Source organism: Microcaecilia unicolor, chromosome 2, assembly GCF_901765095.1.
Source record: "Microcaecilia unicolor chromosome 2, aMicUni1.1, whole genome shotgun sequence".
Lineage (NCBI taxonomy): Eukaryota > Metazoa > Chordata > Amphibia > Gymnophiona > Siphonopidae > Microcaecilia > Microcaecilia unicolor.
The window spans coordinates 154668171-154693647 of record NC_044032.1 but is presented as its reverse complement, the minus strand read 5'-3'; the positions used below and the strand labels follow the sequence as shown (position 1 = coordinate 154693647).

Sequence of the window (25477 nt, the reverse complement as noted above, 5' to 3'; positions counted from 1 at the left end):
TTACACTTTTATGAAGTTCCTTTAGCAAGTACTCATTATTTGAGATTTTTGCCAAATGATTTATGCTTGGGAAGCATTTGGCTAAATTGCTAGTCTTTTTGTTTCTCTCCCCCCTCCCCCCCCCCCCAAAAAAAAAAAAAAAATGTAAACTTGGCCAGTACTGGTTTAGGTTGATGAAGATCCAGATTATATCTTGAAGTAAGAAAATTCTTGAGTAAAAACATTCATTTATGTTAGTTATGTTCTTTTGCAAGAGTTAACGTTTCAAACATATCAAATTCCTTAAATGTAAACATTCCTAATGGTATTTGTGCTATATCACATTTTAGTATATCTGGAGCATAGTTTTATTTCATGTAATTGTTTATCTTTATATACTAGAAATACATACACATCTATGGGAGAAGCTTTATTTTTTCAAGTCTTTTCAATAATGCAACTGTCTGGTATTTTAATCCCTTGTAGTGAAGACTGGCAGATGTCTGGATCTGGCTCTGAATCCAGATCAGGCTCAAATTCAAGTTCAGATTCCGACTCTGAGGATGATGGAGAAAGAAGCCTTTGTGAGAAAAGTGAATCAGACTATGAACCAAATCACAATTTTAAAAGCAAGAAATCCCAAAACAGGTAAGGACAGTTTGCTGGCCTAAAGAAGTATATACACCAACATTAGCCTTGGGAGCCTCTTTTAATCTCAATTATCCATGTAAATGCAATGTGAAATATTTAGGGGTTAAATATGTATTTTTTGTTTCTGAGCACTTAAAACAGTTTATTACACAGAAAAAGGTTTTATAATTTATGTTGGAGTTTAGTAGGTCTGACTAGCCTTGGAAAAAGAGACTAATGAAAAAGTAAAATGCGCGGTATATACTGTTAAGCCTTTACCTCTTATTTTTGAAAGATATTTGAAACTAATCTCCTGAGTAGTACTAAGGTTCAGCCCCTTCAATTTGGGGTCTAATACAAGTTGATAATCTATATTTTCCTTATTTAATTTTTTTCTTTAGAGAAAATTGCCTGTAACCTGTTAAACTGCTTTACTTGTTCAAGATATATTCTTGTAAATTAATGAAAATGATAAAGAATTAAAAAAAAAAAAGAAAAAAAAGAAGTATATACACAATGTGCTAACATTCTTGTGATTAGAGAGGTGAACAAGGACTATAAAATGGAAATAAATTGGGGATATTAGCAGTATAGATGAACTAATTTGAATTGAATTGAATTTATGCTTTGTTTTGTTTATCATTTTTGGAAGGAATTTTATTTAAAAAAAGAAGTGTGTTGTAACAGTGTGCATTTATTTATAGTCATGATGCAGCAGCAAAGATATGCAGTTTATTATTAATAATTTTTATTAATTTTTACAACTTAGACATAAACTGTTAAGTGAAATACAGCCTATAATAAGTATAATGCTATTACAGGAATTCCTTTTCTCATAACATAACATATATGGCTTCCTTAGACCCCTATTAGTGGAGAGGGGGGTAGGAATTAGTGAAGATTACATTATATCTATTACAAACATATAAAGAAAATATGTCGCCGTAGTTCTCGTATTTATTCCCAAATCTCTATTGTTGTTTTGAGTCCAGGAAAGATTTAAGCTGATCAGGTATGAAAAACACATATTTTGTCTGATTTAACCTTACAACACATTTACATGGATATGCAAGAAGGAAAGATCCTCCTAGTTCTATTATTTTTGGCCTCATTGAAAGAAACAATTTTCTCTTTTGTTGTGTGACTGTATTCACATCTGGATAAATCCAGATTTTTTGTCCTCCAAATATATGATTCGTGGATTTGAAATAAAGTTTCATTACTGAGTTCAAAACTTGCTGAAAAACAAATGAAACAATCAGCGTCGCTCTTTCAGGCACATAGATGCATATTTTCAAAGCACTTAGCCTTCCAAAGTTCCATTGAAACCTATGGAACTTTGGAAGGCTAAGTGCTTTGAAAATAAGCTTAATAGTAACATAGTAGATGACGGCAGAAAAAGACCTGCACGGTCCATCCAGTCTGCCCAACAAGATAAACTCATATGTGCTACTTTTTGTGTATACCTTACCTTGATTTGTACCTGTTTTTTTCAGGGCACAGACCGTATAAGTCTGCCCAGCACTATCCCTGCCTCCCAACCACCAGCCCCGCCTCCCACTGGTTCTGGCACAGACCATTTCCCTATCATCAAGTCGATCAATCCATAGACTGGTGGGTTGTGTCCATCTACCAGCAGGTGGAGATAGAGAGCAATCTTTTGCCTCCCTATATGTGGTCATGTGCTGCCGGAAATTCCCCAGCATGTTCTCTATCTCAGCAGGTGTGTGGTCCCACAGCAGCAGCTCTGGCTAGGTCTCGAAGCCTAATTGTTTAGGTTTTGTTGAGTACCTGGGGTTGAGGGCTCTTCGTGAGCAAGTGCAAACCTGGTGGTGCCAGGTCCCTCCTTTTCTCCCCCCTCCCGCTGACTCCGTTAAAAAAAAAAAAAAAATTTAAAAGTTCAAAAGGACATCTATTTGCAGCTGCTCACTGGAACAAGTCGTCGCTGCTCGGAGCAAGAAGCAGGTAATTTTTACCTTTTACTAGTGGGCAGGGGGTTCCCCGAACGGTCTCCACGTGGCTATGGCCTCGGATGGCAAGGGCGTGAAAAGACGCTCCCCGGAACGCGTTCGCGCGCCTAGCGGGGAAGCGAGGGGATCGAAGATAGTCGCCCTTTTTTGGGCGCCCTTTCGGAGCCGGGAGAGTTCACCGGTTTTTCCTCCGGCGCGGCGGCCTTTCCCGCCTTAGGCGCCCATTCCCCGCTGGCCGCTCTCCCGGTCGTGAACGGCCACGCGGCTCGCTCGGCTTCTTCTTGGGCCGCCCTCGAGATGGGAGACGTTAACAGTTTGGTCGCCCTTGAATTGGGCGACAGTAAGAAGGCGAAATTAAAACGCCCTTCTTCCCGCGCGGCTCCTTCTTGGAGTTTCGCGCCGGACGCAATTTTAGACACGCAACACGCCTCTCCCCCGCTCCTGGGAGCGCAGATGGAGGGCGCCTCTAGGGCCACGGCACAGGCTGCAGAAATGCACAGACTGGGGGGTTTCTCCCCTGAGTTCATTTTGCTGCTGCATCAGGCCTTTCTTATGCAGAACACTGCCCCTGCTCACCCCTCTGATTGGGGTGATGAGGCCTCTATGCTTAAGCGCCCTCGGGTGGATCTTCCACCCTCGGGGGACTCAGTCTCCTCTGATGTGGATGACGGCAGCGTGTCTGAGTTCTCCCAGAGATCCTTAGCGGACTCTATGGAAGAGACTGATCCTTGCTCAGATGGAGCGGACGACCCCTCTGCAGCGTGGCTTTTTCGCTCAGAGGACTTGCCCAACCTGCTTGTGCAGGCCATGAGCATTTTGAAGATTGCCTCTCCGGAGGAAGGCTCTCTCTCAGCCTCTACTGGCTCCGCCATTATGCTGGGAACGAAGCGCCCGCCTAGAAACTTCCACGTTCATGAAGCCATGCAGACCTTAATTCTCTGAGGACAAGCAGGCTGCTTATTCTCACTGATGGGTGACGTCCACGGCAGCCCCCTCCAATCGGAAACTTCACTAGCAAAGGCCTTTGGTAGTCCTCGCGCGCCGATGCGAACCGCGCATGCGCGGCCGTCTTCCCGCCCGAACTGGCTCGTGTTGTCAGTCTTCTTTTGTCCGCGCTGGGGACGGTCGTGTTTTGCCGCCGTTTCGTGCCCCTCAAGTTGACCTCGCGAGTCTTCGCGATTTTCGCTAAAAAAAAAAAAAAAAAAAAGAGACCGATCCGGTCTTTACCCTTTTCGCATGTTTCCAGCTTTTTCCCCGCGTAAGTCCTTTCGCTTTCGGGACCGGCCTTTTTGGCCTCGGTACGGGTTTTTTCTCCCTTCTTTTTGGTGCCTTTCGTCGTCATCGCAAATTTTGATTTCGCCGGCGTGATTTTTCCACCCATGTCATCGAAGTCTTCCAGCGGCTTCAAGAAGTGCACCCAGTGCGCCCGGGTAATCTCGCTCACTGATAGGCACGCTTCGTGTCTTCAGTGTCTGGGGGCTGGGCACCGCCCGCAGGCCTGCAGTCTTTGTGCTCTTTTGAAAAAGAGGACTCAGGTAGCGAGATTGGCCCAGTGGAACGCGTTCTCGGGCTCTTCGACGACAACAGCACGGTCATCGAGTGCATCGACGTCGACAGCATCGAAGTCTTCGACCTCGGCATCGACTGCATCGAGGCCTCTACCTCCTGCATCGTCGGTACCGAGACATCGAAGGCTGCTTCGACGTCGGTGGTACCGGGACCTCCGCTATTGCTGATGTCGTCGGACGGTGGTGCTTCGTCTGGAGTGCAGGTGAGGGCTGTCCATTCCCCTGCTGGTGGCGGTGAGCCTTCGGGAGGGTCTCCCCCTGCCCTGAGGGCTCCTGCGGTACAGCCCCCCCCCCCCCCCCCCCCCCCCCCGAGATCGACCTTCTTCGGCCTCGGCCCCGAGGAAGCGACGGTTGGATTCTACGTCCTCCTCCTCGGTACCGGAAAGCTCCGGTGACATGCTTCGCTTGAAGAAGTCAAAGAAGCATCGTCACCGGTCTCCTTTCCGTCTTGGTACCGAGAGCTCTGGGTCGCCGAGGCAGTCGGCACCCAGTAGGCATCGGCACCGGGAGGACCGCTTACCCTCTGTTCAGGAGGTGTCGATGCGCTCCCCCTTGTTCAGCCCGGAACCGCCTCCACGCCCGGAACAGACTCTGACATCGACGCCTGCATCGGCTTCTCAGTCTTTCTCCACAGCCGCTCTGCACGAGAGTCTCTGGGCCGTTCTTCCAGAGATTCTGGGAGAGCTGTTGCGCCCTTCCCCTCCGGTACCGGGGGTGCTTGCGCCTCCGGTACCGTCGAGTGAGGCGCCGGCTGGCCCCATGCCCGAGGTGAGGTCTCCGGTATCGGCTACGGCCGCCTCCCAGGCAGACTCCTCGACGATGTCGGCGGAGGGAGCTTTGCCGATGCTGGCGAGGGAGTCCATCTCTCGACGCTCCTACCGTGGCCGTGTTTCCACGGAGTCGAGTCGGGCACGGCTTCAGACGCAGGTTCGTGAACTTGTGTCTGATACCGATGGTGAGGCCTCGTGGGAGGAGGAGGAGGACATCAGATATTTCTCTGACGAGGAGTCTGATGGCCTTCCTTCTGACCCCACTCCCTCCCCGGAAAGGCAGCTTTCTCCTCCCGAGAGTCTGTCTTTCGCGGCCTTTGTCCGGGAGATGTCTACGGCTATCCCCTTCCTGGTGGTTGTGGAGGATGAGCCCAGGGCTGAAATGTTTGAGCTCTTGGACTATCCTTCTCCACCTAAGGAAGCGTCCACAGTACCCATGTGTCATGTCCTAAAAAAGACATTGCTGGTGAACTGGACCAAGCCACTAACTAATCCCCACATTCCCAAGAAGATCGAATCCCAGTACCGGATCCATGGGGACCCAGAGCTGATTCGCACTTAGTTGCCTCACGACTCTGGTGTGGTGGATCTGGCCCTAAAGAAGGCTAAGAGTTCTAGAGAGCATGCTTCGGCATCCCCGGGCAAAGACTCCAGAACCTTAGACTCCTTTGGGAGGAAGGCCTATCATTCCTCTATGCTCGTGGCCAAGATTCAGTCCTACCAGCTCTACACGAGCATCCATATGTGGAACAATGTGCGACAGTTGGCGGGTTTGGTGGACAAGCTCCCTCCTGAGCAAGCCAAGCTGTTTCAGGAGGTGGTCAGGCAGCTGAAGGCGTGCAGAAAATTCCTGGCCAGAGGGGGTATATGATACCTTTGATGTTGCGTCCAGGGCCGCTGCTCAAGGTGTGGTGATGCGCAGACTCTCATGGCTGCGTGCCTCCGACCTGGAGAATAGGATCCAGCAGCGGATTGCGGACTACCCTTGCCGAGCGGACAACATTTTTGGAGAGAAAGTCGAACAGGTGGTAGAACACCTCCACCAGCGGGATAAAGCTTTTGACAAATTCTCCCGCCGGCAGCCTTCAGCATCTACCTCCTCAGGTAGACGTTTTTATGGGGGAAGGAGGGCTGTTCCCTACTCTTCTGGTAAGCGTAGGTACAATCCTCCCTCTCGCCAGCCTGCGACCCAGGCTAAGCCCCAGCGCGCTCGCTCTCGTCAGCAGCCTGCGCCTCAGCAAGGCCCTACGGCTCCCCAGCAAAAGCAGGGGACGAGCGTTTGACTGGCTCCAGCAGAGCATAGCCGACATCAACGTATCCGTGCCGGACGATCTACCGGTCGGGGGGAGGTTGAAAGTTTTTCACCAAAGGTGGCCTCTTATAACCTCCGACTGTTGGGTTCTTCAAATAGTCCGGCAAGGATACACCCTCAATTTGGCCTCGAAGCCTCCAAATTGCCCACCGGGCGCTCAGTCTTACAGCTTCCAGCACAAGCAAGTACTTGCAGAGGAACTCTCCGCCCTTCTCAGCGCCAATGCGGTCGAGCCCGTGCCATCCGGGCAAGAAGGGCTGGGATTCTATTCCAGGTACTTCCTTGTGGAAAAGAAAACAGGGGGGATGCGTCCCATCCTAGACCTAAGGGCCCTAAACAAATATCTGGTCAAGAAAAAGTTCAGGATGCTTTCCCTGGGCACCCTTCTTCCCATGATTCAGGAAAACGATTGGCTAGGGTCTCTGGACTTGAAGGACGCCTACACACACATCCCGATATTGCCAGCTCACAGGCAGTATCTGCGATTTCAGCTGGGCATACGTCACTTTCAGTACTGTGTGCTACCCTTTGGGCTCGCCTCTGCGCCCAGGGTGTTCATGAAGTGCCTGGCTGTAGTAGCAGCAGCGCTTCGCAGGATGGGGGTGCACGTGTTCCCTTATCTCGATGATTGGCTGGTGAAGAACACATCCGAGGCAGGAGCTCTACAGTCCATGCAGATGACTATTCGCCTCCTGGAGCTACTGGGGTTTGTGATAAATTATCCAAAGTCCCATCTTCTCTCGGTACAGAGACTCGAATTCATAGGAGCTCTGCTGGATTCTCGGACGGCTCGTGCCTATCTTCTGGAGACAAGGGCCAACAATCTGTTGTCCCTTGTCTCCCGGGTACGAGCGTCCCAGCAGATCACAGCTCGGCAGATGTTGAGATTGCTTGGCCACATGGCCTCCACAGTTCATGTGACTCCCATGGCTCGTCTTCACATGCGATCTGCTCAATGGACCCTAGCTTCCCAGTGGTTTCAGGCTGCTGGGGATCTAGAGGACGTGATCCACCTGTCCACGAGTTTTCTCAGATCCCTGTATTGGTGGACAATTTGGTCCAATTTGACTCTGGGACGCCCTTTCCAAATTCCTCAGCCACAAATAGTGCTGACTACGGATGCGTCTCTCCTGGGGTGGGGAGCTCATGTCGATGGGCTTCACACCCAGGGAAGCTGGTCCCTCCAGGAACGCGATCTGCAGATCAATCTCCTGGAGTTACGAGCGATCTGGAACGCTCTGAAGGCTTTCAGAGATCGGCTGTCCCACCAAATTATCCAAATTCAGACAGACAATCAGGTTGCCATGTACTATGTCAACAAGCAGGGGGGCACCGGATCTCGCCCCCTGTGTCAGGAAGCCGTCAGCATGTGGCTCTGGGCTCGCCGTCACGGCATGGTGCTCCAAGCCACATATCTGACAGGCGTAAACAACAGTCTGGCCGACAGGTTGAGCAGGATTATGCAACCTCACGAGTGGTCGCTCAACTCCAGAGTAGTGCGCCGGATCTTCCAGGTGTGGGGCACCCCCTTGGTAGATCTCTTTGCATCTCGAGCCAACCACAAGGTCCCTCAGTTCTGTTCCAGACTTCAGGCCCACGGCAGACTGGCATCGGATGCCTTCCTCCTGGACTGGGGGAACGGCCTGCTGTATGCTTATCCTCCCATACCTCTGGTGGGGAAGACTTTGTTGAAACTCAAGCAAGATCGAGGCATGATGATTCTGATCGCTTCCTTTTGGCCGCGTCAGATCTGGTTCCCTCTTCTTCTGGAGTTGTCCTCCGAAGAACCGTGGAAATGGAGTGTTTTCCGACCCTCATTACTCAGAACGAGGGGGCACTTCTGCATCCCAACCTCCGGTCCCTGGCTGTCACGGCCTGGCTGTTGAGGGCATAGATTTTGCCTCCCCGGGTCTGTCAGAGGGTGTCTCCCGTGTCTTGCTTCCAGGAAAGATTCCACTAAGAAGAGTTACTTTTTTCTCTGGCGGAGGTTTGCCGTTTGGTGTGACAGCAAGGCCCTAGATCCTAGCTCCTGTCCTACACAGACCCTGCTTAGTGCGATTAGTGCATACCATTACCGTGTGGAAGGTAAGCCGATTTCGGGACAGCCTTTAGTTGTTCGCTTCATGAGAGGTTTGTTTTTGTGAAAGCCCCCTATCAAGCCTCCTACAGTGTCATGGGATCTCAATGTCGTTCTCACCCAGCTGTTGAAACCTCCTTTTGAGCCACTGGATTCCTGCCATCTGAAGTACTTGACTTGGAAGGTCATTTTCTTGGTGGCAGTCACTTCAGCTCGCAGAGTCAGTGAGCTTCAAGCCTTGGTAGCTCATGCTCCTTATACTAAATTTCACCATAACAAAGTAGTCCTCTGCACTCACCCTAGGTTCTTGCCGAAGGTGGTGTCTGAGTTCCATCTGAACCAGTCAATTGTCTTGCCAACATTCTTTCCCCGTCCTCATACCCGCCCTGCTGAACGTCAGCTGAACACATTGGACTGCAAGCGAGCATTGGCCTTCTACCTGGAGCGGACAAAGCCCCACAGACAAATGTTTTTTTCTTTTGATCCCAACAGAAGGGGAGTGGCTGTCGGGAAACGCACCATCTCCAATTGGCTAGCAGATTGCATTTCCTTCACTTATGATCAAGCTGGGCTGTCGCTTGAGGGTCATGTCACGGCTCATAGTGTTAGAGCCATGATGGCATCAGTGGCCCACTTGAAGTCAGCCACCATTGAAGAGATTTGCAAGGCTACGACGTGGTCATCCGTCCACACATTCACATCTCATTACTGCCTTCAGCAGGATACCCGACGCGACAGTCGGTTCGGGCAGTCAGTGCTGCAGAATCTGTTTGGGGTTTAGAATCCAACTCCACCCCCCTAGGCCCATTTTTATTCTGTTCCAGGCTGCACTCTCAGTTAGTTGAATAAGTTTAGGTCAATCTCAGTTATGTCCTCGCCGTTGAGAGGCCTGATTGACGAATGTTTATTGTTTTGAGTGAGCCTAGGGGCTAGGGATACCCCACATGTGAGAACAAGCAGCCTGCTTGTCCTCGGAGAAAGCGAAAGCTACATACCTGTAGTAGGTGTTCTCCGAGGAGAGCAGGCTGATTGTTCTCACAAATCCGCCCGCCTCCCGTTTGGAGTTGTGTCTTTCCTTGTCTTTGCTATTTACTGGGCTGGCGAACACGCGTTCTGGCGGGAAGACGGTCGTGCATGCGCATGCGAGGGCTAGCAAACGTTGTTGCTAGTGAAGATCTCCGATCGGAGGGGCTGCCATGGACGTCACCCACATGTAAGAACAATCAGCCTGCTGTCCTCGGAGAATACCTTCTACAGGTATGTAGCTTTCGCTTTTGTATCTAAAATACAAGGTGGTTACAAAAAGGGGAAGGGGGGGGGGGAAGTCTTATTTGTTATATGCATGTTGTAACTGTACGTTAAGGTCAAGGTGTACGGAAATATAAACAAAATAATTTCACATTTAAACTGTTAAGGTGCTGATGAAGAATGAAAACACCATTTAAAATGCCTGCCATAAATACTCAAAGAAATCTAATCATATTGTCAAAAGTACAAATGAAAATTTACGACGGAACGGCTGCATCTTAAGCAGGATAAACAATAAGCTCCAATATGTTGCAAAATGTACATCAATGTATTAACAAAGCTTTCTCTATTGGAGAACTCCTTAATTCCATGTAAAAACAGAATCAAAAGAATACGTGACGCTTACCTAAAAATAGGCGATGTGTGGAGTCCTGCACAGAGTGTCCTTTTCGAATGTCAAAGGAAGAACACTAACAGCTGTTGGATACTTGTATACTAAAAGCGCGCCAAAACCAGGAAGCATCCAGCGCATGCTCTTTGTCAAAACATGTAAAAGGGCTGTTCCGAGACTATGTATATGATGGTAATTATATGCAGATTAGAAAAAAGCCAAGAGAAAAAGAAACAAATGTCCAACAAAATACTTAGTTACATGATGGTGATAGACATAAATGTTAAACCACAGTAAAAATATGTTTGGACAAAAAATTATTTGTTCATAAAATAAATAGGTGGTTAAAAGGGGGGGGGGGGGGGGGAGGAACAGTCTGATGTATTGTGTACATGATGTAAATGAATATATAAAAAAACTTATGTAGTCTGCATTTGTGGCTTTCCTTAAATATCAAAGCATACATAAGTATAAAAACCAACTACTTTGGAAACGGGGTGACTGAGGTGTCGATGGAAAAACGGATAGAATGAATAAACAACCCATGAACACAAAAAAAAATGTGTAAACATGTCATAAGTAATGGAGAAAGAAAAAGAGGAAGATGAAACATCTACATCTTATGTCAGACAAAAGGGTACGAGATATTGTAAACTACGCAGCACTGTATGAACAAAGGTTTCTCTATCAAAGATTTCCTTGATTTAACGTAGTTTGAATCCAAAAAATTTGAGGTTTACCCAATAGTAGGCACTGAGCCTGCAATCCAGCACGGAGTACCTTTTTCAAATGTCAGAGGAGGAATGCTGGCAACTGTGGGATGCTTATATACTAAAAAAAACGCATCAAAACCAGGAAGCGTCCTGCACATGCTCTTTGTTAAGACATTAAACAAGGCTGATCTGTGACTAATGTGGATGATGAAATATGTGTATTATTTAGAAAAAAAACAGAACAAAGTGAACGATATACATAATATGCAAAGAAAAAAGTTATGAGAAATTAAAAATTAAGAACAATATGAATTTGTCATTAATGATACTTAAAAAAGGCCATAAACATATAAATTATAAAAATAAAAAGAGTGGCGATCTACTACGGAAGTATGGAAACCTATAGAGGTAAAAAAAAAGTGGTGGGGAAAGGGGAAAAGGTAGAAAAAGGAAAAAAGGGGGAGAAGAAAATGAGAAGGAAAGGGGAGGGAAAGAAAGGGAAGAAGGAGAGAGAAGAAGAAAAAAGGGATACAAAGGAAAAAAGAGAAAAAAGAATAAAAGAAAAAAGGGGAAGAAGGGAAAGAGGATGGGAATGGAAAGGGTGAAAAAGAAAAAAGGAGTGGAAGGATGGAGAAAAAAAGGGTAGACAAAGGGGGGAGGGGGGAAAGGAAGAAGAGGGAAGGGATAAGGTAAGAAGGTAGAGAGAGTAGGAAAGCACAAATGGGAAACATGTGAATACTTCAAAAAGAAAAAAAATCAAAAAATGAAACTGTAGCCAAGAGCAAATAAAAAAAAAAAAAAAAAGGAAGAAAAATAACCTAATTAATAAAGTTGGGAAACGTGAGTATTTTCATTAAACCAAAAATTATCTCTGAATATATAGTGAAAAAAAAACTCTGTAGGTTACAAAAAATGTTTATATTCAATATCAATATTCAAGCCTTGTGGTTCTAAAGTGTGTAATTGAAAGATTAATTTCTGCTCCTCAAGTATCAGCATATTGTCAATGATCTTCCTACGCCAGTTATCGTTTAAAGTCTTGAATACAAAAAACTTTAAATCTGGTATAGAGTGTCCGGCTGTTTCCCAATGTGAAACAAAAGGTGCAGTTTCAACCTTTCTTCTCAAACTACAGTGTTCTATAATACGTGTTTTTACCTGTCTTTTTGTCTTGCCAATGTAGACACGGGACATGGGCATAATACAATGTAAATAACAGAGGACGCGAACAGTCTGAATTTTGAATGAGTTTGTAAATTGTACCGGTAGCAGGATTTTGAAATTGATTGCTAATGCATGTTCACACACAGAACATTTCCCACATGTTGTGTGTCCTTTCGATTCATCAATGGAATTTCCGGGAAGAATCTCTGGCAAACAGGAAGGGACCAGGATCTCTTTTAAAATTTTGTTCCGTGAATATGCTATATATAACTAAGCGTTTGTCCTTGAAACAATCGTTCTCTAAAATATGCCATGTCTTCTGATTGAAGCTTGTACAGTGGGGGAAATAAGTATTTGATCCCTTGCTGATTTTGTAAGTTTGCCCACTGACAAAGACATGAGCAGCCCATAATTGAAGGGTAGGTTATTGGTAACAGTGAGAGATAGCACATCACAAATTAAATCCGGAAAATCACATTGTGGAAAGTATATGAATTTATTTGCATTCTGCAGAGGGAAATAAGTATTTGATCCCTCTGGCAAACAAGACCTAATACTTGGTGGCAAAACCCTTGTTGGCAAGCACAGCGGTCAGACGTCTTCTGTAGTTGATGATGAGGTTTGCACACATGTCAGGAGGAATTTTGGTCCACTCCTCTTTGCAGATCATCTCTAAATCATTAAGAGTTCTGGGCTGTCGCTTGGCAACTCGCAGCTTCAGCTCCCTCCATAAGCTTTCAATGGGATTAAGGTCTGGTGACTGGCTAGGCCACTCCATGACCCTAATGTGCTTCTTCCTGAGCCACTCCTTTGTTGCCTTGGCTGTATGTTTTGGGTCATTGTCGTGCTGGAAGACCCAGCCACGACCCATTTTTAAGGCCCTGGCGGAGGGAAGGAGGTTGTCACTCAGAATTGTACGGTACATGGCCCCATCCATTCTCCCATTGATGCGGTGAAGTAGTCCTGTGCCCTTAGCAGAGAAACACCCCCAAAACATAACATTTCCACCTCCATGCTTGACAGTGGGGACGGTGTTCTTTGGGTCATAGGCAGCATTTCTCTTCCTCCAAACACGACGAGTTGAGTTCATGCCAAAGAGCTCAATTTTTGTCTCATCTGACCACAGCACCTTCTCCCAATCACTCTCGGCATCATCCAGGTGTTCACTGGCAAACTTCAGACGGGCCGTCACATGTGCCTTCCGGAGCAGGGGGACCTTGCGGGCACTGCAGGATTGCAATCCGTTATGTCGTAATGTGTTACCAATGGTTTTCGTGGTGACAGTGGTCCCAGCTGCCTTGAGATCATTGACAAGTTCCCCCCTTGTAGTTGTAGGCTGATTTCTAACCTTCCTCATGATCAAGGATACCCCACGAGGTGAGATTTTGCGTGGAGCCCCAGATCTTTGTCGATTGACAGTCATTTTGTACTTCTTCCATTTTCTTACTATGGCACCAACAGTTGTCTCCTTCTCGCCCAGCGTCTTACTGATGGTTTTGTAGCCCATTCCAGCCTTGTGCAGGTGTATGATCTTGTCCCTGACATCCTTAGACAGCTCCTTGCTCTTGGCCATTTTGTAGAGGTTAGAGTCTGACTGATTCACTGAGTCTGTGGACAGGTGTCTTTCATACAGGTGACCATTGCCGACAGCTGTCTGTCATGCAGGTAACGAGTTGATTTGGAGCATCTACCTGGTCTGTAGGGGCCAGATCTCTTACTGGTTGGTGGGGGATCAAATACTTATTTCCCTCTGCAGAATGCAAATAAATTCATATACTTTCCACAATGTGATTTTCCGGATTTAATTTGTGATGTGCTATCTCTCACTGTTACCAATAACCTACCCTTCAATTATGGGCTGCTCATGTCTTTGTCAGTGGGCAAACTTACAAAATCAGCAAGGGATCAAATACTTATTTCCCCCACTGTATATGTCTGGTTAGAAAAGAGAATTTGAGTGTACATACAATATTAGGTGTGGATTTTTCTGGTCTTGTGGACAGGAGTTACCTCTTTGTTTCATTAGTGCTTGATTATATCCACTGGTTATATGCTTCTTTGGGTATCCCCTATTCCAAAATCTGTGGGCCATGATTTTGGATTGATGGTCAAATTCCTCAAAGTTAGTACAAATCCTTTTCAGACGCAAAAATTGACAAAGAGGGAGATTTTTCTTTAGATTATGATGATGGTAACTTGAAAAATGAAGAAATGTGTTGCGATCAGTCGGTTTCCTAACTAAAGTGGTGGTAAAATGGTATGTATCTTTTTGAATTAGCAAGTCCAAAAAAACAATTTTTTTTTCATGAGACTCTATTTTGAAATGTAGATTTTCATCTCTTGTATTGATCCAAGTGAAAAATTCATCTAGTGAAGTCCGGTTCCCTTTCCAAATGATGAAAATATCATCAGTGTATCTCTTGTAAAAGAGAACTTGTGTTTTGTACGGATGATCATGCAAAAAAGGTTTTTCAAAATTTGCAACGTATAAGTGGGTGTGGATGCCTGTCCTAGACGCTGCAGCCAGCTAAGTGGTTTTTCTCTTTTTTTGAGACCTTACAACTTTGTTGTGGAAGCACATTTGAGCAAATTAAAAAAAAAAACAACCCAAACAAATTCTACGCACAGGGAGGATCGGGGGTTTTTGAGACCAATGATTAAAGAAGTGATGGTGACGTTTCTTTTTTTGAACTAATTCCAGCAGTTTAGCTGTGTCTCACCTTTTCTGAGGTCTTTTCCCCCCGTTTTTTTCCTTATTTCCTTCCCTGCTGAGTATGTAGTGTGAACAGACTCGTTTCTGTATCATTGTTGTATTGCAAAAGCTCGAAACAAGTCCCCCTTTTTTTTTCTGTTACTCAACGTATAAGTTGGCAATATCTGGGGCCATGGATGAACCCATGGCCATGCCCCTAATCTGTTGATAAAAATTGTGTTGAAAGAAATAATTAGTAAGTGCAATGGTTGTGAATGTAAGGATAAGTCTATTGGGAATGCACATGTGAGTGGTCGGTCCAAAAGTGTATTCTCAGTAATTTGCAGAGCTTCGAACTGTGGAATGTTGGTATACAATGAGTCTATGTCCATAGTGACCATCAAGGTATTTTCAAGATCTCCATCAAAATTCTGTAATAGATTTATCATGTGTGTAGAATCTCATACATAAGAAGGGATGAGGGGTTCTGTTTCTGACACGGTATCGCTTAGAAAAAAATCAACAAAAATGGAAAGTTCCAAAATCGAACCATTACCTGATGATATAGGTCTGCCTGGTGGGCGAGTGAGTGATTTGTGTATCTTGGGTAAAACGTAGATGGTTGGAATTGTGGGATTGGGTGTCTGTAGAAAATGAACTTCTTTATGTGTGAGGTAACCCGCTTGAGATGCAAATTCAATAACCGATGTAATATCTTTATATAGTTCTGCGGTGGGATCAGACAGTAAGGGTGCATAATATTGCCTATCGCTCAGTTGTCGTTCTATTTCAGAGGCGTATTCTGAGCGATTTAAAATAACTATCCCGCCGCCTTTATCAGCCGGTTTGATGATAATGTTTGTATTATTTGTCAAGTACTTTGTTGCTTTTTTCTCTTCTCTCGATAAATTATAAAAACGAGGCCTTCTTTTTTTTTCAATTTGTAATAAGTCCTGTTCTACACAAGAATTAAATGCTTGTTTCCTTGTCATCAAGCAGATGAAGCCATTACGTATGGGTTATGTCCATCAACCAGCAGGGGAGATAGAGAGCACTCAAACTTTCACAGTGCCCTCTTGGCCAGCTAGCTCCATTGCCTCTTCAGTATTCTCTATCTCCCTTAGCAGGGTGGCTGCAGCTTGTTCGAGCTCCAGAAAAATCTGCCGGGAGGTGGTTCCTGGCTTGCCAGTTGTTAACCGGGGTGTTGGAGGCCATAGCAGCTTCACTTTAAAGGCACATAGGTTAGCCCTTTCCCTGCCTTACCCATACCTCTGTGGATGTGGACATATTGCCTTGCTTTCCCTGTCCTTACCCATCAACAGTGGATGCAGGCATATAGGTTCGCCCTTTCCCTGCCTTTCCCACTCATCTGAGCCTCCGGAGTCTTCAATACCTCTGCTTTCCTCACAGCTTTAAAAAAAAAAAAAAAAAAAAGTCGTGTCACGTTTTTAAACGCAGAGACGCTGGAACAGAGGTTTTTGACCTGATTTTCAGCAGGATCGTAGTTGTACACTAGATCCTTTGAGGTAAGAGTGTTTTCCAACTCCTCCGGGGTGGGCCCGCAATCGGGGCGATTTTGGCGCGAAGCCGCCATTTTGGATTTTACAGCCGTTTTTCGGCGATGGCTGCGGACAATGTAAAGCGCTGTTCCACTTGTGGCAAGCGCAAATCAGCAGCAGGGCTCTGTAAATCGTGCTGTATTGGCGTAGGAGCCGGCCCGAGCATGGCGAGCGATGTTTCTTCCCGCTCTGAGCTGGCAGCGGGCGCCATTTTGCTTACACCGCATGGCGCGGCCTCCGTGGACACGGAGAGACCTGAGCCGGGTGGGGCACCTCGAGATGAGGTTATTTCAGGAGTGGCTAGCACCGGACAGGATTTGGGTGCCCAGGGTGAGATTTTCTCCCCGGATTTTGTGCTTTTGCTGCATAAAGCATACATGATGAAAAGAGCCCTTCCTCAAGGGTCGCCTGAGGCTCCTCTGATTGCCCCCCCCCGATGGATTCTGGCCTGGGACTGCCCAGTGAGGCTTTTTTCCCGGATGCTTGGCCTAAAGATAAGCGCAGAAGGGTTAATTCCCCTTCAGATTGTGGTGCACCTTTTTCCCCCCCGTGGTCGGGGTGTGAGGATTCGGAGACGTTCTGACAGACGTTCTTGGTCTGAGGAACCAGAGTCAGGTGCGGATTTACCACAGGATCTGGATGATCCCTCCGCGGTGAGGATTTTCCACCTTGATGAGCTGCCAGCGCTTATTTCAGATAGCCTGCAGGCCCTCTCGAACCTTGATGAGCTGCCAGCGCTTATTTCAGATAGCCTGCAGGCCCTCTCGATTGAAGATCCTGACAGTGGTATGGCCTCCTCGGGTAATCCCAGGATGGCTAGTACCAAGAAAGCTGCTCGGGCCTTCCCTTTGCATGACTCCATCCTAGAGCTTGTTTCGGCTCAGTGGGCTGACCCCGAGGGACCTTTGAGAGTTTCCAGGGCTATGGGGCAGTTATACCCTCTGCGTGAGGGACATATGGCTCGTTTTCAAATGCCTACAGTGGATGCCCTAGTCACTGCGGTGACAAAGAGAACTACCCTCCCTGTTGAAGGAGGTGTTGCCCTGAAGGATGTTCAAGACCGTAGGCTGGAAACAGCGTTGAAACGGTCCTTTGAAATTGCAGGTCTCACTGTTCGGGCGTCTGCATGCAGCTGTTATGCTGTGAGAGCCTGCCTAGCTTGGCTGCAACAGGCAGTGGCTCAGCCCGGAGATGGAGCGGAGCCCTTCTTGGATGTGGCTCCGCGGATGGAGGTGGCCTTGTCCTTTCTGGCTGATGCCCTTTATGACCTTGTCAGAGCTTCGGCTAAACAAATGGCAGTAGCAGTGGCGGCTCGCCGTCGTCTGTGGCTACGACACTGGGCAGCGGACATGGCCTCTAAGCAAAGGTTGGTGAAGTTGCCTTTTCAAGGACTTCTCCTATTTGGTGAGGAGTTAGAGAAAATTGTGAAAGGCCTGGGTGATCCAAAACCCCAGCGCTTGCCCGAAGATAGGCAGAGGCCTTCCTCTAAGGGCCAGGCGGTCCACTCCTCGTACAGACCTCGCTTCCGTGAAGCTAGAAGGTACCGCCCGGGGCGTTCTGCTGGGTTCACTTCACGTGCCCGTGGTCAGCAGAGGAACTCCTTTCGCTCGGACAAGCGTTCCGCAGCCGGTGGCTCAAGACCAGGAGTTCAGGGGCGACCCTCTCAATGATGGTGCGCCGGCCCTCTCCTCGATGCCTGTCATCGGAGGACGGCTTTCCCTCTTTGTCGAGGAGTGGGCCAAGATTTCCTCAGATCAGTGGGTTCTGGACCTGATCAGAGATGGATACAGAATAGAATTTAACGCCCCAGTAAGAGTCGTGTTTGTGGAGTCCCGATGCGGTTCTGCCGTCAAACGGGCGGCAGTGGAGGAGACTTTACAAGGTCTGATTCAGTTAGGGGCAGTGACCCCGGTGCCTCCCGCCGAGCAAGGCTGCGGCCGATACTCCATCTACTTTGTGGTGCCACGAAAAGGTGGGTCCTTTCGCCCTATTCTGGACTTAAAAGAAGTGAACAAGTCCCTGAGAGTGCGGCATTTCCACATGGAATCCCTGCGCTCCGTCATTGCGGCGGTTCAGCCAGGAGAGTTTCTCACGTCTCTAGACCTGAAAGAAGCTTACTTGCACATACCGATTTGGCCCCCGCACCAGAAGTTTCTGAGGTTTGTGGTGTTGGGAAAACATTTCCAGTTCAGGGCCTTGCCTTTTGGCCTCGCCACAGCTCCCCGAACCTTTTCGAAGGTAATGGTGGTAGTAGCTGCTTTTCTCAGGCGAGAAGGTATCAGGGTTCACCCGTACCTAGACGACTGGCTCATCAGAGCAGACTCTGCAACAGAGAGCTTACAAGCTACAGCCAGAGTGGTCTCAGTACTGCAATCTGTAGGCTGGGTCGTCAATATGGCCAAAAGTCACCTGTCCCCTTCACAATCTCTAGAGTTTTTGGGGGCCAGGTTCGACACAGTCTCGGGCTATGTGTTCCTACCCGAGCTAAGGCGGTGCAAGCTTCAGAATCAGGTCCGTCTGCTCCTGAGGATGCCCCGCCCGCGAGCTTGGGACATTGTCCAGCTGCTGGGATCGATGACAGCTACGATGGAAGTGGTACCCTGGGCGAGAGCGCACCTGAGACCTCTACAGTATTCCCTACTCCGGAGATGGTCTCCTATTTCTCAGGATTACCAATGCAGACTTGGCTCCCTGCGGCCCGTCTCAGCATGGAGTGGTGGCTCTCAGACAGCATGCTGCGGCGAGGAATGCCGCTGACGCTCCCCGTTTGGTGCCTAGTGGTAACAGATGCCAGCCTGAAGGGCTGGGGCGCACACTGCAAGGGGAAGCATGCCCAGGGTCTGTGGACACCCGAGGAGTCGGAGTGGTCCATCAACCGCCTAGAGTTGAAAGCGGTGTTTCAGGCGCTTCTGGCCTTTCAAGTGACCCTGGAAGGATTGGCTGTCAGAGTGATGTCGGACAACACGACAACGGTGGCCTATATAAATCGACAAGGCGGAACAAGGTGCAGAGCACTAGCCGCGCAGGCCGAACTGATTTGCCACTGGGCCGAGCTGCATCTTCAGTGTCTGTCGGCAGCTCATATTGCAGGTCAGAGCAATGTGCAGGCCGATTATCTGAGCAGGCATCAGATCGATCCAGCAGAATGGAATCTGGCAGATGAAGTATTCCTGCAGATCTGTGCCAAATGGGGCAAGCCCGTGATGGATCTAATGGCGACAAGTGCCAATACCAAAGTCCCGTGCTTCTTCAGCAGACGGAGAGATCCTCGCTCGGTGGGGTTGGATGCCTTGGCTCAACCTTGGCCTCCGGGTCTACTTTATGTGTTTCCCCCATGGCCCTTGATAGGGTGCCTGCTCTTGCGGATTCGGCTGCACCCAGGAGAAGTGGTCCTCATCGCTCCGGATTGGCCAAGGAGACCTTGGTATGCAGTCCTCCGACAGATGCTCCTGGAGGCTCCTCTGCTGTTACCTCTGGTACCGAACCTGTTGACTCGGGGACTGGTAGCCATGGAGGACGCCGGCCGCTTTGGTCTTACGGCATGGCTATTGAGAGGGCGCAATTGAGGGATAAAGGTTATTCCAATAAAGTTATTTCCACTCTCCTGCAAGCCCGCAAGCGGTCCACTTCCGTGGCTTATGCCAGGATTTGGTGCCTGTTTGAGTCTTGGTGTGCTTCCAGAGCCATTGTTCCAATGCGGGCTCCTGTCTCGCCGATTCTGGACTTTTTGCAGGAAGGTGTACAAAAAGGCTTGGCCTATAATTCCCTGCGGGTGCAGGTGGCAGCGTTGGCCTCCCTTCGTGGTAAGGTGGAAGGCGTGTCTTTGGCTGCTCACCCAGATGTGGCACGGTTTCTTAGAGGGGTGCTTCGGCTCCGACCTCCAGTGCGAGCACCCTGTCCAGCTTGGAACCTGGGGCTAGTTTTGAAAATCCTGCAGGCATCTCCTTTTGAGCCGCTTCGGCGAGCATCGGAGAAAGACTTGACACTGAAGGCCGTTTTTCTGGTGGCCATTACCTCGGCGAGACGGGTGTTAGAGCTCCAGGCGCTGTCCTGTAGAGACCCATTTCTGCAATTTTCAGAGTCCGGAGTCACGGTTCGGACCGTGCCTTCCTTTATGCCTAAGGTGGTTTCAGCCTTTCACTTAAACCAGCCTATTTTCTTGCCCTCTTTTTCAGAGGAAGAGTTTCCAGAATCTTTTGGCCAGCTGCACCTTTTGGATGTGCGCAGGACTCTGCTGCAGTATCTGCGAGTTACTAACTCTTTCAGGACTTCTGATCATCTGTTTTGCTATCCGGTTCTCGCAGAGGGTCTCCACCGTCTAAAGCCACTATTGCCCGCTGGCTCAAAGAAACTATCTTTTCAGCTTATCTGCTGGCCGGCAGGGTTCCGCCTGTAGCCTTTAAGGCACATTCTACTAGAGCGATTTCTTCCTCTTGGGCTGAAACTGGAGCACTCTCTCTTCAAGAGATATGCAGTGCAGCAACATGGGCTTCTAAGCTCTCCTTTGCCCGACATTACAGGCTGGATGTGGCTGCCAGGAGGGATGCGCGTTTTGGTGCACAAGTGCTAGCGCGTGGTGTGGCTTGTTCCCACCCTATCTAGGGATTGCTTTGTTACATCCCATACGTAATGGCTTCATCTGCTTGATGACAAGGAAGGGAAAATTAGGTTCTTACCTTGGTAATTTTCATTCCTTTAGTCATAGCAGATGAAGCCATGAGCCCTCCCTGTATGATTGTCTGTATGCTGTGAATCTGTTTTTCAGGTTCTGTTCTAATTTCCTGAAGTTTCTTCCTTGGGAGAAAGTTGGAAAACAATCTTCAGGATTCATGTTCAGTTTAAATTTAGGAGGATGTGTTCATTCCCTCCAGCATGTTTTTTTTGGAGGATGTGTTGATTCTCTCCAGGAGGCGCGTGTGTTCCCCTCCAGTTCTATAAATAGGAGGATGAGTTCATTCCCTCCAGTGTGTTGGGAGGATGTGTGTTCCCCTCCACTTATACAATAAGGAGGATGAGTTTATTCCCTCCAGGAGGATGTGCATTCCCTCCTTTATGAGTTCATGCCCTTGTGATGGACCATCGTTCGCTGTGAGGAAAGCTCTTGTGATTCCCATTGCGGTTTGCCATACTGCTTTGGAAGCTTCAAATACTGAAGAGGCAGTGGAGCTAGCTGGCCAAGAGGGCACTGTGAAAGTTTGAGTGCTCTCTATCTCCCCTGCTGGTTGATGGACATAACCCATACGTAATGGCTTCATCTGCTATGACTAAAGGAAAGAAAATTACCAAGGTAAGAACCTAATTTTCCCATTAGCAGATCCATGGGTCCAGGTGGTGTCCAGACTGAGGGTTTCTTAACTACGGACATATCTACACTAGGAGGCTGTTTGGGAAAACACTGGATGATTTGTAACTTCCTGGAAAATTTAAAAAGGTCAACACGTTCTGAAAAGCGTTGTAACTGGCCGTAGGGACAAAAGAAAGTCCTTTCTGTAACACTGATGTTTCTGCATGATTAAGTTCAGAATCAGATAGATGTCCCCATTTTCAATCTATCTCCAACTGTCTCGTCGGTATTCCTTGTTCGCTGGTACCGTGTTTCCCCGAAAATAAGACACTGTCTTATATTAATTTTTGCCCCCCAAAATGCGCTAGGTCTTATTTTCAGGGGCTGTCTTATTTTTCGGGGAAACATCAGGGTTGGCTCGCCCGCCCTCCGTCGCTCCCGAAACTAACCTTAAACGCCTCCTTTCACCTTCGCAGCAAGCAGCAGCAGGGCAGGCCACTCATTCCTTCCGTGTCCCGCCCTCGCCTGATGTAATGTCCGCGAGGGCGAGGCACGGAAGGAAGGAGAGGTCTGCCCTGCTGCTGCTTGCTGCTAAGGTGAAAGAAGGCATTTAAGGTTAGTTCCGGGAGCGACGGAGGATGGGTGGAGGGGGGGCCCGGCGACCTCGGGTGGGGGGGGGGGGGGGGCGGCCCGGGGGCAGCCTTGTCCGGCTCTCGGCGGCCCTGTTTTCTAACAAAAATTTGCTAGGTCTTACTTTCGGGGGAGGCCTTATATCTACCAATTCAGGAAAACCTCTACTAGGTCTTATTTTCGGGGGATGTCTTACTTTCAGAGAAACAGGGTATGTATGCTCGACCTCTGCCTCTTCCTTTCTGTCTCCATGTGCCCCTCTGTGGAAGTCCTTGTATGGTATGTGGATGTCTGTATGTGTGGTCCTGGAATCATGGCGGAATTTCGTGGGTGTCTGGCCCAAATTCTCTCTAAAAAAGTATTCTGGGGAGGGGCCCTATTAGGTATTGGCGAGGACCGTAATAATACGGTTTGTAATCTGAAACTAACATTCTATTCTCGTGGTCATCATTTTAATTGCAATTGATTCCATTTTTAATTTACACCAATTCTTATCTATGTATTTTATGATATTTTAAATGTAACATATGTACTTTCATTTATTGCTTTTTTATATACATATGTTTTCCTTTTTTACATATGTTTTTCATTGTTAGGATATTATTGTTTAATATGCCATCTTTCCTTTTGTCTAATTTTTAAATGTAAATTTTTAATGTATTTTTAAAATGTATTTTAGAGGATAATTACCAAATATGCTTTATTTGATAACACATACACTTCTATTTCATTGTTTCTTTTATTTGGTATGTACATATTATATATGTCTTAATATCTTGTAGACTCCTGACGCAGGCGCTTTTTGCACTAAAATATAGCAGCTGTGTCGAGTCATTTGAATGTTTTTCAATAAAGCTTTTGAAATCAACACGTTTCCTTTGGTTTTGGATAGCGCCACCTGTCCTACCCCTTTCTCCTTTATTCAACAGTGGCCAAAAAAGGCCGCAAGTACCAAGCAGAATCCCAAGAGTATAAAGATTCCATCTTATCAACCCCAGGGGATAAGTAGTGGCTTTTCCTGAGTTTCTTAATAGTAGTTTATGGACTTCGGGGATTTGTCTAAATGTTTTTTAAACATAGATATGCTAATTACTTTTACCACATCTTCTGGCAGCGAGTTCCAAAGCTTAATTATTCATTGAGTAAAAAGAAATAATTCTGCTTGACTTTTTGGCTGCCACTGCTTCACACTGAACAGAGAACTTTAGTATTAATAGTAATAGCATAATACATTAATCATTTTTTATAGCACTACTAGACGTATGCAGCACTGTACACTGAACATGTGAGACGGTCTCTGCTTGACAGAGCTTACAATCTAATCAAGACAGACAAACAGGTCTAATAAGGGATAAAGGAATTACTTAAGATGGAAATTATGAAACAGACATGGGTACCGATCAAGTTAATAGGAGTTAGGAGCTAAAAGCAGCCTATCCACAATAACACCTAGTTTATCTTGGGTGGTGGCTCCTAATGTGGGACATAGTATTAACTATGATTTGGATTATTATTCCTAATACACATCACATTGCACTTGTCCACATTAAATGTCATCTGTCATTTGGATGCCCAGTTTTCCAATTTCCTAAGGTCCTCCTGCATTTTCTCAGTCTGCATGTGATTTGACAACTTTAAATAGTTTTGTGTCCTATGCAAATTTAATCACTTCACTTGTCATTCTCATTTCCAAATCATTTATAAATATGTTAAAGCGCACTTGTCTCAGTACACTTCCCTGGGGCACTCCTTCCTCCAAAGAGAGAATTGTCCCTGTAACCCTACCCTTTTTTTTTTCTATCTTTTAACCAGTTCCCAGTCCACAACAGAAAAATTTTCTCCTATCCCATGTGTTCTCGGGAGTCTCTTAAGAGGGACTTGTCAAATGTTTTCTGAAAATAGTGGAGGAGTGGCCTAGTGGTTAGGGTGGTGGACTTTGGTCCTGGGGAACTGAGGAACTGAGTTCGATTCCCACTTCAGGCACAGGCAGCTCCTTGTGACTCTGGGCAAGTCACTTAACCCTCCATTGCCCCATGTAAGCCGCATTGAGCCTTCCATGAGTGGGAAAGCGCGGGGTACAAATGTAACAAAAAAAAAAAAATGTAGATACCCTACATCAACCCAGCTCACCTTTATGCACGTGTTTATTCATACCAATTACTACAACCAGTACAGACATTCCATCCGCTGATAATCTTGCTAAATACTTCAATGAAAAAATATTAAAATTACGCAATTCACTCCCCCAACAGAACTCCAACTCATTTCTTTACTGTTCTTGAGCCCACCTTGGATGCCTATCCGGCTGATTGTACCTGGTCAAACTTTGATCCTCTCACCATTGAATCAGTCACCCAGGCGGTCCTAAGGTTCTCAAATTCTTATTGCAAATTGGACACTTGTCCCAACTATTTACTCAAATCTGCCCCTTATCGATACTTAGTAGATTTAACAGCCCATCTAAATTTCATGCTCCAACAAGGTTTCTTCCCAGAGGATCATGGTAACATTCTTCTCACCCCAATACCAAAGGACACCAAGAAAAAGACCGATGATATTACCAATTATCGCCCAGTTGCCTCTATCCCCCACTAGTGGTTAAATTAATGGAAAGCATGGTGACTAAACAACTTACAAACTACCTAACCAAGTTTTCTATACTACACGATTCACAATCAGGATTCCGCTCCCTTTATAGTACTGAAGCTGTTGTAGTCACTCTTCTGTTCAAATTTAAGAAAGAAATAGCTGTAGGAAAAAATATACTTCTTCAATTTGATATGTCTAGTGCATTTGATATGGTCAACCATGACATTTTACTAAATCTCCTTGATTACTATGGGATTGGCGGAAATATACTCAGACAGATTAAAGGTTTCTTATCCTCTAGATCATACCAAGTAAAATCGAATTCAAATATATCATCTTCCTGGAAACCAGTTTGCGGAGTCCCTCAGGGTTCACCACTTTCACCAACACTCTTCAACATATTGATGATTCCACTGGCCAAATCCTTATCCAATTTAGGCCTTAACCCATTTATTTATGCTGATGATGTTACAATTTATATACCTTTCAGACACAATTTGACAGAAATCACCAATACAATTAAGATCGGTTTGAATACAATGGATGCATGGGCAAACTCAGTCCAACTGAAGCTAAATTCTGAAAAGACTCATTGTCTTATCCTTTCATCTAAACACAATGTATAAACCTTAAACCTTAAACATCCCAAACTACTCTCTTCCAATCTCGGATAGCCTAAAACTGCTTTGCGTCATAATTGACCGCAATCTGACACTTGAAAGTCAAGTAAATTCCACTACAAAGAAAATGTTCCACTCAATGTGGAAACTTAAACGCATAAAACATTTCTTCCCATGAGATGTATTTCGCAACCTAATTCAATTTATGGTACTAAGCCATTGAGATTACTGCAATGGAATCTATGCAGGTTGCAAAGAACAACTAACAAAGAAACTTCAGA

The 25477-nt window shown here is 46.7% G+C and overlaps 1 protein-coding gene across 1 annotated transcript in view; it reads left to right on the top strand.

Annotated features, from left to right (window-relative positions):
- The window catches only part of CHD1 (chromodomain helicase DNA binding protein 1), a 560349-nt gene that overhangs the window by 79994 nt on the left and 454878 nt on the right, over window positions 1-25477 (top strand). The window contains 1 exon segment of the mRNA XM_030193417.1: window positions 466-627. Within this exon segment, the coding sequence (XP_030049277.1) occupies window positions 466-627 (162 nt within the window).